We start from the raw sequence: 12,111 nt of genomic DNA on the forward strand, positions 1-12,111 counted from the left end.
TATGATAAACTAAGACCAGGCTGGGCATTAAGCAAGGCCTGAACAGATAATGCAAAGATAGTCCTTGTCCTAGAGAAATTAATAGTAAAATATAAATTCAATATAGACAGATGAGAACAAATTAAATTATACTTGCAAGCTCTTAAGGTGCAGAAATACATTTTGCAGCAGAGAAGTATTTTAATGATGAATACTTGACAATGCTTATCAGGAGAGTGAGAAGTAACATAAGAGAAGGTAAAAATGATGCTTATTCAAAAGAACAACCCATGGGCAGTAGAGTCTGGCAGTCATGGTCTACTGGCTACCAGAGCTGACATTTCAGTCCTGATTGAGAGGTGATCGGTGAAGAACCCTGAAAGGGCAAACAAGAAAAGTTTATGTATTGACCACGAGAGAATGAATCAATGGAGGGGTACACACTCTCTTGTGCTGGGGCAGAACCAACTATGTTGATATTTTCCCCAACAACTGCTGTCTAAAGTGGGCTCCGAGGGTCCCATTGCTGCTGTGCTGTATTCTCTCCAAGGCAGCCTGTCACTGGCTTCACCATGAGCCTTTTATTAATGTTTATCCTGAGCTTTCCTTGCTGTAATTCAAGTTAATTCTTTATTTTCATAAACACTTTCAAGGCAGGAACAACATGGCATTGCTGGGTTTGTTGAGCTTTAACCCCAGCCAGCTACCAAGCCCCATGCAGCCACTTGTTCATACCCCCACCAGAGGGATCTGTGAAAGAATCAAAAGGGTCAAAGCTGGAAAACGGATGTGTTCAGATAGAGACAATTTAATAGGGAAAACAAAAGCCACACACATTAACAAAGCAAAATAAGGAATAAATTCACTGATTCCCATAGGGAAGTAGGCGTTCAGCCATCTCCAGGAGAGCAGGGTCCCATCACATATAACAGATACTTGGAAATACAAATGCCATTGCTCCAAGTGTTTCCTCCTTCTTCCTCCTTCCTTCTTTTGCTTCCTTCTTTCTCCAATTTTTATACTGAGCATGATGTCATATGGTCTGGAGTATCCCTTTGGTCACTTTGTGTCACCTATCCTGGCTGCGTCTCCTTCCAATTTCCAGTCTTTTCTCCAGCTGTGGCAGCATGGAAAGCAGAAAAGGCCTTGGCTCTGTGTAAACCCTGCTCAGCAACAACAAAACTCCTCTGTATTATTAACCCTGTGTTCAGCACAAATCCAAAACACAGCTCCATAGCAGCCACTGTGAAGAGGATTAATTCTACCCGAGCCCAAACCAGCACATTCCATCACTTATTCCATATTATTTTCATCATGCCCAGGTCCCACACTATTTGATACAACTTCATTAACCAGCATCTTTCTTCCCATCCCTTGACATAATGTACAGAAGTAATTCTTTAGTCAATGGACCACCCCTAGAAAATACTCATAAAATGTCCACAGATGTTTACAAAACACCCTTTGAGTTCATTTAGTCCACGATTTTAGGCTCCATCTCTTCTGGTGGTTTCAGTACAGGAGAGGTGTTGGGTTTCTTGGAGTTACTGGACACCAAAGCCAGCTCAGGTCTGGTCACTGATGTACCTAAACTTCTTCTTGTAAGGCCTCTCCTACTTCGATATAGGTGGTTTCTGTACTAATTCCTGGAACGTGCAACTCAAATCACAGCTTACAACACTTTAATGGCACATCCATTACAATCCCCTCCCTTGGCCATTTTTGGACCAGGTTGTCTGGTTTGACATTGCAATGTAGTCCTTCTCTTGTCCCCAGCTTGGCTGCAACAAGGGGTTCCCCCTGAAGTCCACCATTAATATAGTCTACACCATCGTCCTCCTCCATGGGCTGCAGGGGCACACTGCTTCACCATGGTCTTCACCATGGGCTGGAAGGGAGTCTCTGCTTTCCCTGCTCCGGCAGGCATTCCCACCCACAGGACACAGTCCTCCTTTAACTTCTCCAGTGCCGGTTCTACTCAAGGGCTGAAGTTTTTCATGAGCTACTCCAGTGTGGGTCCCCCTTGAGGTCACAAGTCCTGCCATAAAACCAACTCCAGCAGAGGCTTCTCACAGGGTGATGCCACATTCTCCTTCAGGCATCCACCTGCTCCAGCCCGGGGTCCTCCAAGGGCTGCAGGTGAATCTCTGCTCCATCATGGGCTCATCCACATCACCTCTACTCAGGATCACACTGGTGGTCCAGCCTGTTCATCACAGGAGCACAGAAACAGCAGCAATGCCCTGGCCACCTGCCACCGTGGCTGTCACCAGAAACTTCCTGGACACAGTTCAGTGAGGTGAGTGCAGTGCAGCACCACAGCAAAAAGTGCCCACTAACGAGCACCAGACCCTAACACACAGACACAAGTGCATAAGTTTAGAGACATTCATACCAGAGAGAAAACCCATTGATTTGCAAGACCCTGTTAAGTGGTTTAAGGCAGTATTTAAACTACAGACATTTTTCCTGACAGTTGAGAGTATGTAAAAGAAGCAGCGCTTTCATGAAAGCCCTTGTCACTTGCTCATGCATGGAAACAGGAGGTTTTCACTCTATTATCTCATAGCCTAAATACGGCACCACACTCAAGAAGTGTTTTTCCCTTTATTTGTGTACATTGCAAAACATGGACAAATGTTAGTCAGACGAGACGAGATACTTTTCCCTTTAAAGGTCTTCATCTCTAGTGGGAAAATGGAACTTCTATTTCTGCACCTTTTTCATGATTTCAGCCTTGCCTTGCCTTGCCTTGCCTTTTGGCAGAAAATATCTCTGCTTGGAAGTTTTTCGAATTAAAGTTTAAGCTGGAGATGTATTAAATAGATGCAGTGTTCAACAGTTTACAATAGATGGGAATTAGGAATTTGATTTCAGATGAGTCAGGGGACTTCACATGCTGTTGTTGCTACTAGTGTTTGAGCTTGATATTTATTTTAAAAACTTCTGTCACAGAAGGAGTGGAAGTAGTAGACCTATGAGAGATTCTTCCTCCCTGATCCCTTAATCCACCCTTAATTCTTAAACCAACATTGCAGAAAAATAGATTCCTAAGTCTTCAAAAGCCTTCCACTGTTCAGATTCAAAAAATTTGGAAGAACCATTAAAAATGAACACTAATCTTATTGCAATGAAATTGAATATACAGATTTCTATAATCAGAGATTAATTACATATTCAAAATGAAAACACTAAAAAGAACTACAGAAAATGCAATGCTGTTACAGTGAATACAAGACTGAACAGGCTTTACAATGAGTGGTAAAATGAATTATTATACAAATGATGCGTCTGGATGCTCCCTTCTGCACCAATATCTTTCTGGCTGAAGAAGCTGCACTATCTTCTTCCATGTCTGTACATACACATAATTTGAGAATTATGGAAACAGATATCTCTTCCCTTACATCTACTTTGCCATTGTGGCTGTGATGGAAAACAAGTTTTCTTCTGCTACCAGTTTGTGTTCTAGTAACAACAAGGATTTTTAATCACAGAACTATATATTTACTCTTCCCCAAAGGAATACGGGGAGACAAAATATAAATATAAGAACAAGACTATGAAGTAAAGTAAGATGTTTCATAGTTTTTTAATTTTGAGTCATAAAAATATAAATATGTATCTAAGGATTTGCCTCAAAATAATACAGTATCTATAGCCATCATATATATATTCACAAATAAAAAATAAAAAGGATTTTTACAGTACTCGATGAACAACTTTGTAATACTTTTTACTGGATCAGCAAAAGTTAGGTTTTGAGGAGGTTACAGTGTTACCTTGCTTTTTTTACAATTTATGTACACCTTTTTTTTTTGTGTTACATCATCTTGCACAACAGTTATGCACTGTATATTATTAAAGTGCACAAAAAAAATTTAATTTCTTACTGTGAAAATGCAAGCCAGTTAAAATATTGTCCAAAATAATGGAAGTTATTCTATACCTGCTCAAATGCATTTATCAGCCGAAGATTAAACTCCTATTTGCTCTGTAATACCTGTTGTAATTTTATGAATAGTGTGGCTTATGGCTTTCTGCAAAGGAACCAGATTTCTGGTATTTTGTCAAAAAGTTTTTCTTTTAAGCCACTGTTAATAGGTAAGACAGGTTAGATAATTAAGTATAAAATTCTAGTGTCACATATTGTGCATCTGGATGGGTAACACAGAACTAGAAAGGAGGAAAAACCTGAGGAAAAACAAGCAATCAATCAAGTGATTTATTATAATAGATAGTTAGCTTGGTCTGTGAAGGCCCGATCAGAGCATATAATAGTAATTTTTAATGCCATTTGCAGTGGCATAAAATAAGTTGTAATATCAAAATGAAGATGGAACTGAGAACCATTAAGTTAAACTACTTTTGACTGGAAACACGTTGAAATGTGAAGACATTTCTTTTAAAGATACCCATCTTGAAGAAAATCCACGGGGAATAAACTGGGAAAAAACTTCTAAAGCCTTTTGCCTGAAGTACTTCCCAACAAAGACATAAATCACGGGGTTAATGCAGCTGTTGGTGGTAGCCAGCATATAAGAAAACTGCTCCCCAAAGTTGATCAGTTCCTCCCAGAAGCAGCCTTTGATCACTTCTGTATGGCGCAATGTATCAAGGAATAAAAAAAAATGGTGAGGAGTCCAGCAGAAAAGGAACATCAGTACCACAGTGAAGATCAGCCTGGTTGCCTTTGTGCCTTTGTGCCTCTTGCAACCCTTTGCTCTGAGTGCTCTTCGTTCTCGTGCTGTTCTTTGTAGGGACCTAAAGGTGGAGAAATTGAGGAAGATGATTGCCGTGGACGGCAACAGAAACCCCACCGTGTTGCGTACCAGTCTTTCAGCGCTTTCTGACGACGGGGTGGGGAACTCCAAAGCGCATGCTGAAATATTCCACTGGGGAAAGTATTTCACAGTCCGGAACATGAAAGCTGGGGTGCTGAGGAGGATGCAGAAGAACCAGATGAGCAAGCAGATCCTTTTGGTCATAGTTTTTGTCCATATCTCTCTGTGGTTCAAGGTATGGACAAAAGTCAGATAGCGATCCACGCTGACGGCCACGAGCAAGTAGATGCTGGTGTACATGTTCAAGATGATGGAGGTGGTGATGCTGCGGCACAGGAAACTGCCAAACGGCCAGTTAAACTCATTGTTGATGTTCTCTGCCCAGAAAGGGAGGCATATAAGGAAGATAAGATCAGCAACAGCTAGGTTCATAAGGTAGATTTCAGCTATCTTCAGGGGGCCCTTGTGCAGTGAATAAATGAGGAGAACAAACACATTTCCAAGCACACCAATAACACAGACAGTGTTGATGTACTTGGGTACTATATAGTACACGATGTTCCACCAGTCATACAATTCTGGGCAAACAGTTGAGTTGCTCTGATTTTCACTCTGGTTTGAAGAGGAAATATTCAGTAGAGGAGTTTCAGTCATCTTTTAAAAAATTTGGAAGTGAACAGGAGATGTCTTTGAAATGAGAGAAAATGACTGCAAAAAGAAGCAAAAAATTGTAAAAGTTACCTCCCATGAGTGTAATAAACATTTAACTACTGCAATTTTTCTATTAGTCCTTACTGATTATTATAGGCTAGATCAATCCATACTTGTGTGCAGCGGTGGAAAATGCCCCCAGAATTAGCAAGGATAGAACTTCCTCTACATCCCATGAAGTTTCCTCTACTGGCTTCCACTGTTTAAAGTGGCACAGAGGAAGGAAAGTGATGAATTAGTACTTCTGTACATCTCCAGACTGACAACAGACATACATGTGGGAGAATTGCATCTCCCTGAGAGTAGTGGGAATCCTGCTGGTGACACAAAGCCAGCTTTTCGTCCTTCCCTGCCCTTTGTCTTACTTTTATTTACCATGCTATGTACATTATTATATTACTGTATTATATACTATATTATATATATTAATATATTCTTATATTTTGTTATCCTGCTGAAGCAGGACCATGCCTCTTTTCCTGAACTGGGAAAGCTGCTCACTCTCTGTATGCGCCACGTGCTGCCTGAACCTTGCATTCTTTTGTTCCTTCTCAGTTCCTCCCACCCTGAACTTTGGGTTCAAAGTTGCTGTTAGATTAGACTACTTATTGTCTTCAAATGTCAGCAGTTGGAATAATAAAAAATTGACTCCTCCAAAATACTACACTAAAAATTGTGCCTGGAGGGAAGGCCTCTGCATCTTTAAATTTACAGCATTCCTCTCCAGTTCAAAAATTTCATTTTGAGTTCAGCTGGAGAGAGGCTGTCTCAGGCTCCAAAGTGTTTAGTTCATCATAGCATTGGCAATAACTTTATGTCTTTCCGGTAACTGTGAGAATGTGCAGGAGTAAGAACATGGGTAAAACCTTATCCTCCCATGAAAATCCACTGGATATTCTGTCAGAGATCCACTGCCAGAGCTGCCTCCTGCTTCATCCCTCTGGTGCTGCAATGCTTGATGATAGTGACTGGATGCTGGTTTTACAGGCATTCGGACTCAGAACATTATGATAGGCAAGTTATTATAGGGCCTGTTCTACCATCTGACATTTCAGTGTTTCATATGCAAGTGGAGCATGTCAATCACAAAAAAAGATGTATTTGAAAAAAATCAGTATTTTGCAATCAGTCATTCTAAATGTTGACTTCCTGCTGCAGCTATTTAACTCTGCCCTTTCAGCTTCTGTATTTTACACCCAGGAGACACCTAATGATGGAATTTCTGAAGAGAGAATTTAGGACCATCATTCATCTCTTTTACATATATCTACAGCTTCGATGATGTCGGTATATGAACACCTTGCAGTACTTATTTTTGGGATGCCTCTAGGAATAAGTTAAGTATTAATATTCCACATCAGGCTATCTGCTACTAATGCACAGAACATTTTTCATCACTACAGAATTAGGTGAGCAGCAAAGTTGTGTCTGAGTTCATAAACTCACACAAGCTGTCAGCCTTGATGGGGAACTGAGCTACAATTCAAGCTACCACAGCTCCCTGAATTTGCCCCACAACACTCTAAATGTTACATAGCTCACAGACCTCTCATGCAAAGACAACGGGAGAGGATCTAAAACTACATATACATAAAATACATATAACAAATAAATGGCCTCATTAGCCTGATTAGCCTCAAAGAGGCTCTATGTGAGACAGCAGAAATCTAATGCTGTTATAGCAGGAAGATGCCTAAGGCAGGAGAGAGCAGTGGCAGAAAATCTGTAACTTTATATTTCAAAAATAATGTAGAAGAAAGATAACAGTTAATTCTGAACAGAATTATTCATTTTACTAAATGCAGAATGAAAATAAATGCTTATTGTCCTTGCTTGCCCTTTTCCTGATGACTTCTTGCTATCAGCTTATGCCAGTCACTCTGCACACTTCAGACATCATCTCTCAGCTGGAGCCGCAAATCCATTCATGATGGGCTCAGCTAAAAACATTAGGTAGTTTTAGTTTTCATTGCTACTTGGATTTCATTCATAGCTAAATCCAAATTCTTGTTCAGCTAGCAATGGTACCTGAGGATTCTGCAGTTTTTCATAGCAAAAATTGCTTCAGAGTCTACTAATCAGTGTCTGAGCACTACCACAAGCTACAAGTCTTTTATAAATTTAAAGTCCCAAATGCTCTCTTGACAGAAAATGCACTTTATTTTCTGTAATTTCTGTAAGTTTTTTTAAGTATTTAGTGCTAATGGACAATTAGCCACATGAATGGTTTTCAATTTCTATCCTTAACACATTCCAGTCTTCTTTCATAAAAATAATGACATATTTTTCTTACTTTGAACTGATTTCTGATGAATTTCCATGCATAGTGGACCCTTTTTACTATTAATACTCATTAGCCAGTTAGAGCAATTAGGTAAAATGGATCATGGCTTTACACATAAACTAATACTGACCTTCAGAATTACTTTCATGGTGAAAAAGAGAGGGAAAGTCTTACTAGACTGCACAGATCAGAACTGAGAGCACAAACCATTATTTTTTAGATAAAATATAGAAATTATTTTAATAAAGATAACACGTTTTAAAAGATAGACATACCTACTCCTTGTCCTTCCTGGCAATCCAGACAAAGTTTCAAATTTAGAAACAGTTGATAAACAGCAGTACAGAGGTTACTGAGAGAATTCAAAGATGCATCCTGAGGCACAACTGAGTGACTGAGGGCTGTCCTGAGTGTTTTGCTGGCCATACACCATGTGTGTGATGTTATGTTTTGGAAGAATGCCCCAGGACTTTTTTTTTTTTTTTTTTTTTTTAACTTTCCTAAATGTCAGCTGTAGTAATTTTCAGGATACGTGAAATATTTCATTCTCATTGTGAAATAAAGCAAGCTGTATGTCATGACTCTTGTCATCCTTCGACCATTAATTAAAGCTCTCAAATTGTCTTAGGCAATTAAAAGTTCCATTGTGTGAATGTCTGTAAAAACAATAACTTCATTAACAGCTCTGAATTGCCTTCTCTGTGCCAATGCACACAGGGAGAAACTTAGGGTTAGGTTTTTGTTGTGTTAGGAGCTCCCTTTCCTGCTAGACAAGAGGGGAAACCATGCCAAGGAGCTGGGGTAAAGCAGTACAGATGGGTGGGAATGGCTGCTGAAACATGAACCTTGCTAAACCCCATTCTCACTCTTTTTGAAAAACACTGTTTTTTGCACCCCACTATAGGTGTCCAGGGCATGAATCTCTGTGGATATTACTTCTCAGTAATATTCATGATGACTGCTGTATTTTCTCAGGCTTGCACCTGAATGAGCTTCTTATTTTTCTGATTACTCTCTGGGACCAAGTAGGCTGAGAGTCATTGTTCATAAATTATTTTTGTCTTTTTCATTCTGATTGTCCACTGATTAGAGCAATATTTTAAGAAGGTAATATCTTGCATCTCAGACTTTACATGCAAATCTATCTTAAGTATAGCCATGTAAGAATTGTGGGTTTTCAATTAAAAAAAAAGAAAAAAAAAAAAGAGAAAAATTAAAAAGGGACAGGAATGCTATCTACTTATAGGAAAGCATTCGTCTCATTGCCTACTTGTGCCATCTATCTTAATTCTTAATTCTTATTCAATTGTGTCCATTTTTGTTTGATAAATGAGTTAAAATGAAAAGACAGGGGAGGCTGAATGGTGATACCTTATTATGAACTTCCCTATCATGAAATTTATTCCAAATTTTTATTCATTAAAGGATAGCAAGTTAGTTTTGCAAACAGTGTTAAAATTGATTAAAAAAAAAAAAGTTCCAGTTAACACCATCACTATGGAGAAAACTCTAAATGGCTCAAGATTTTAATTTGTTTTTGTTTTTGTTTTTGTTTTTCAATATCTTGTAAAATTTTAATTTCAGCAAAGGCTTGAAACACCACATGTAATTTGTGAATTGCACATTATGTAAGGAATCCTAACAAATTACAGGAGGAAAATCTTGAAACAACCCATCTCACACTGACTCATAAAGGTAAGTGCAATATGACAGGAGATGTTCGTCACAGACTTTCCAAAGCCTCCTCTTTGCTTACACTACTGCATTTCCGTGTTTAAGTTATTTTTTCCATAATGAAGAACATTTGAGCAATAACAAGAAGTTTGGAATTTGTCCTTGCTTGGACATGAATCTCTAGGATCTGCCAAGTTCCACATTTACTCACTGACTAAAATAAAATAAAAAGCTCCAGCTGTGTCTAAAATCTATATGATAAATAACAAGTCTTAAAAAACTTGTCACATCAAAATGGGACCAAAATACTAGATTTGCAAATCCAACTCCTCTTTGCAAATCAAGTTTCTTATTTTCTTTTGGTTTTCATTGCTATATTTGGAACATTTTTCAGTAATGGAGAGAGATTCAAAATTGGAAGTCTATGCATTTAGTAGAAAAAGTGAATCGGCACTGCAGTAGCTCCAGCATTCAAAGATCCTAGAACAAATCTACAGAAGAAGCTGTAACCTTATACAGGAAGAGGATTTAATTTATTATGTCTATACAACTTCTTTCCTCATTTCAACCTATAGAAAGTATAGAAAGATCTGGTAACATTTCAGAGTTTGCACAGATATGATGGACCATGAATTGAAGAAATGTGAAGGGTTAGTTTAAAAATATCTATGAGTCAATAGTTAAGGTTTTTTCCTTATGTAAAAAACTTTTGTGTCTCTTGGCACCTTCAGCTCAGGGTACTCACAGCATGTTAATTTATATTTTAAGCTTGAATGATCTTCAGTCACACCATCTAGGCAGACTTTCCTCCAGAAAATAAACATTTTCTAGAGCTGCATAAGAATGCTAACTGAGCCTCTCTGATCAGAATGATTAAAAAAATGGATGAACTTAGAGATAAGACTGTTTGATTAAACAAGGCAATTGATTAAACATATTGATGAACTTAGAGGTAAGACTGTTTGCTTAATTATCACACACATTACAAGGTTGAAAAATGTTAAAAATCCCAAAGGCCTCCAGAGCTCTGGCTCTTGGTCCAACAGTTCAACCATTAAAAATCTTCCTTTTAAGATGGCTGGAGCCTTCAATGATTGGGACAAAATTTCTTTTCGTATCAGTATGTTTTAACGATTTGATTTTCTTCATTGAAATGTTTGGCAAATCAGCTTCATTATCTGCTATAACTGTTCATCTGTTCTGAAAGAGCGGAGAAGGTTTTTGATATGACTTTTTGATGTAAAAGTCTTTCTTCAGCTCAGTTGGATTTTTTCACATACACTAAAGAGATTGCTAAGGAGAGCTTAAACTCTGGTACAGTTATTTACAATTCCCAAAGAATAATCCTGGTACCACCACAGTGTGGTAATAATCAAGCTCTACTAACTACAGTTCACAGAGCTTGAAACAGCAAAATACTAAGGAGACAATATAAGTTGAAAAACCAGCAATGTACTGATAGAAGAATGGTATGGAAAGATGATTCAGTGGCTAAAGACTTCTTAGGGATTCAGGAGACCTGAACCAAGATCCTAACTCCTCCAACTGAAACCCTGTCTAAAAAAGAACAACTTTCTCCTGTCTGCAGAGAGCACCAGTGGCTTTTGTAACAGCTTTTAAGCTCTTAATTCTTCAAGTGAAGCCAATAATCCACTTGAAAAATGAGAGAGTGGAGGAATGAGAATTATTCCTGCCTCTGAATGCTGAAGGTGGCAAATATCATCTGGCTGTAGATATCCTTGCCATTCCTCTGGCCATGGTCCCCACCCATTTAAACTGATTCCCCACCTCTGGCAGGCTGAATGGGGAATCAGCTTTTTCTACGGCCAAAGCCTTGAGAACAGTTGTGGCAGCCTCAGTGAAAGAGAAGATGGGAGCAGGGGTAAGAGGGGGGAAAAGATAAAGAAGAATAAAAAGATATAATTACTGTTTGGCATCTTCAGCTCTGAAATTCTCAGGACAAAGTCTGACCCCATTTTACCAAAAATCCTTCTCATATTTTGTCATGTTTCTGTAAGAACAGAACCAAGCCAAGTGTGACTGGAAACTGTCAGTAGGTCAGAAGTAGCTTGGATGTTACACTTAATTTCTTGGGGGTTTTTTTGTTGCATGTATAAATGGTGCATATGAATACCACAAGTGTGTCATCACATTGAAGAGTCAGAAAAATGCGAATTAAACTGTCTATGAGCTGGCACTGTCTGTTCTGTGATGTGCAGAAGCTGATGCAGGGGCTTTCCATTGCTGCTGGTGAATGCATAGGACCTTGAGATAGTAAGAAGAGAAAAATATTTCAGAGAGAAAAATAGAAAATATTTCAGTACCCTTAGCTGCCTTAATTCTGATTTAAACTGCCAAAGGGACTGAGGGTGGTCAACAGCACTCAGAAATGGGCCCTGAAAAGAAAGATCTCAAAGCAGCTAAAATTCTGTTGTTCCAGCTCACTTTCATTTGGTGTAACGGGAAGTGAAGTAAGCATCTGGAACAGCTGAACTTCTGACAAATCATTCCCCAGTAACAGGATACAGTCTAGAGAAGAAAATGCCAGGAAGTCTCATTTCTCAAAGTACTTTATTTTCTTTTGTACATGTTTACTGCATAGCAAAAAAAAAAGGTGCCTATATATTTACATTATTTAAATTAATGTGATATTAACATAAAAACATTTTTATATTTTAC

The 12,111-nt window shown here is 38.6% G+C and overlaps 1 protein-coding gene across 1 annotated transcript; it reads right to left on the minus strand.

Moving 5' to 3' along the window:
• Nucleotides 1-4,270: 4,270 nt before the first annotated feature.
• BDKRB1 (bradykinin receptor B1) lies at nt 4,271-5,417 on the minus strand. The gene has a single exon (XM_040067992.1). The coding sequence runs from the start codon at nt 5,415-5,417 to the stop codon at nt 4,332-4,334; it is 1,086 nt and encodes a 361-aa protein (XP_039923926.1). The 3' UTR covers nt 4,271-4,331.
• Nucleotides 5,418-12,111: the final 6,694 nt, after the last annotated feature.

The sequence above is a fragment of the Hirundo rustica genome, chromosome 6 (genome assembly GCF_015227805.2).
Source record: "Hirundo rustica isolate bHirRus1 chromosome 6, bHirRus1.pri.v3, whole genome shotgun sequence".
In the NCBI taxonomy this organism is placed as follows: Eukaryota; Metazoa; Chordata; class Aves; order Passeriformes; family Hirundinidae; genus Hirundo; species Hirundo rustica.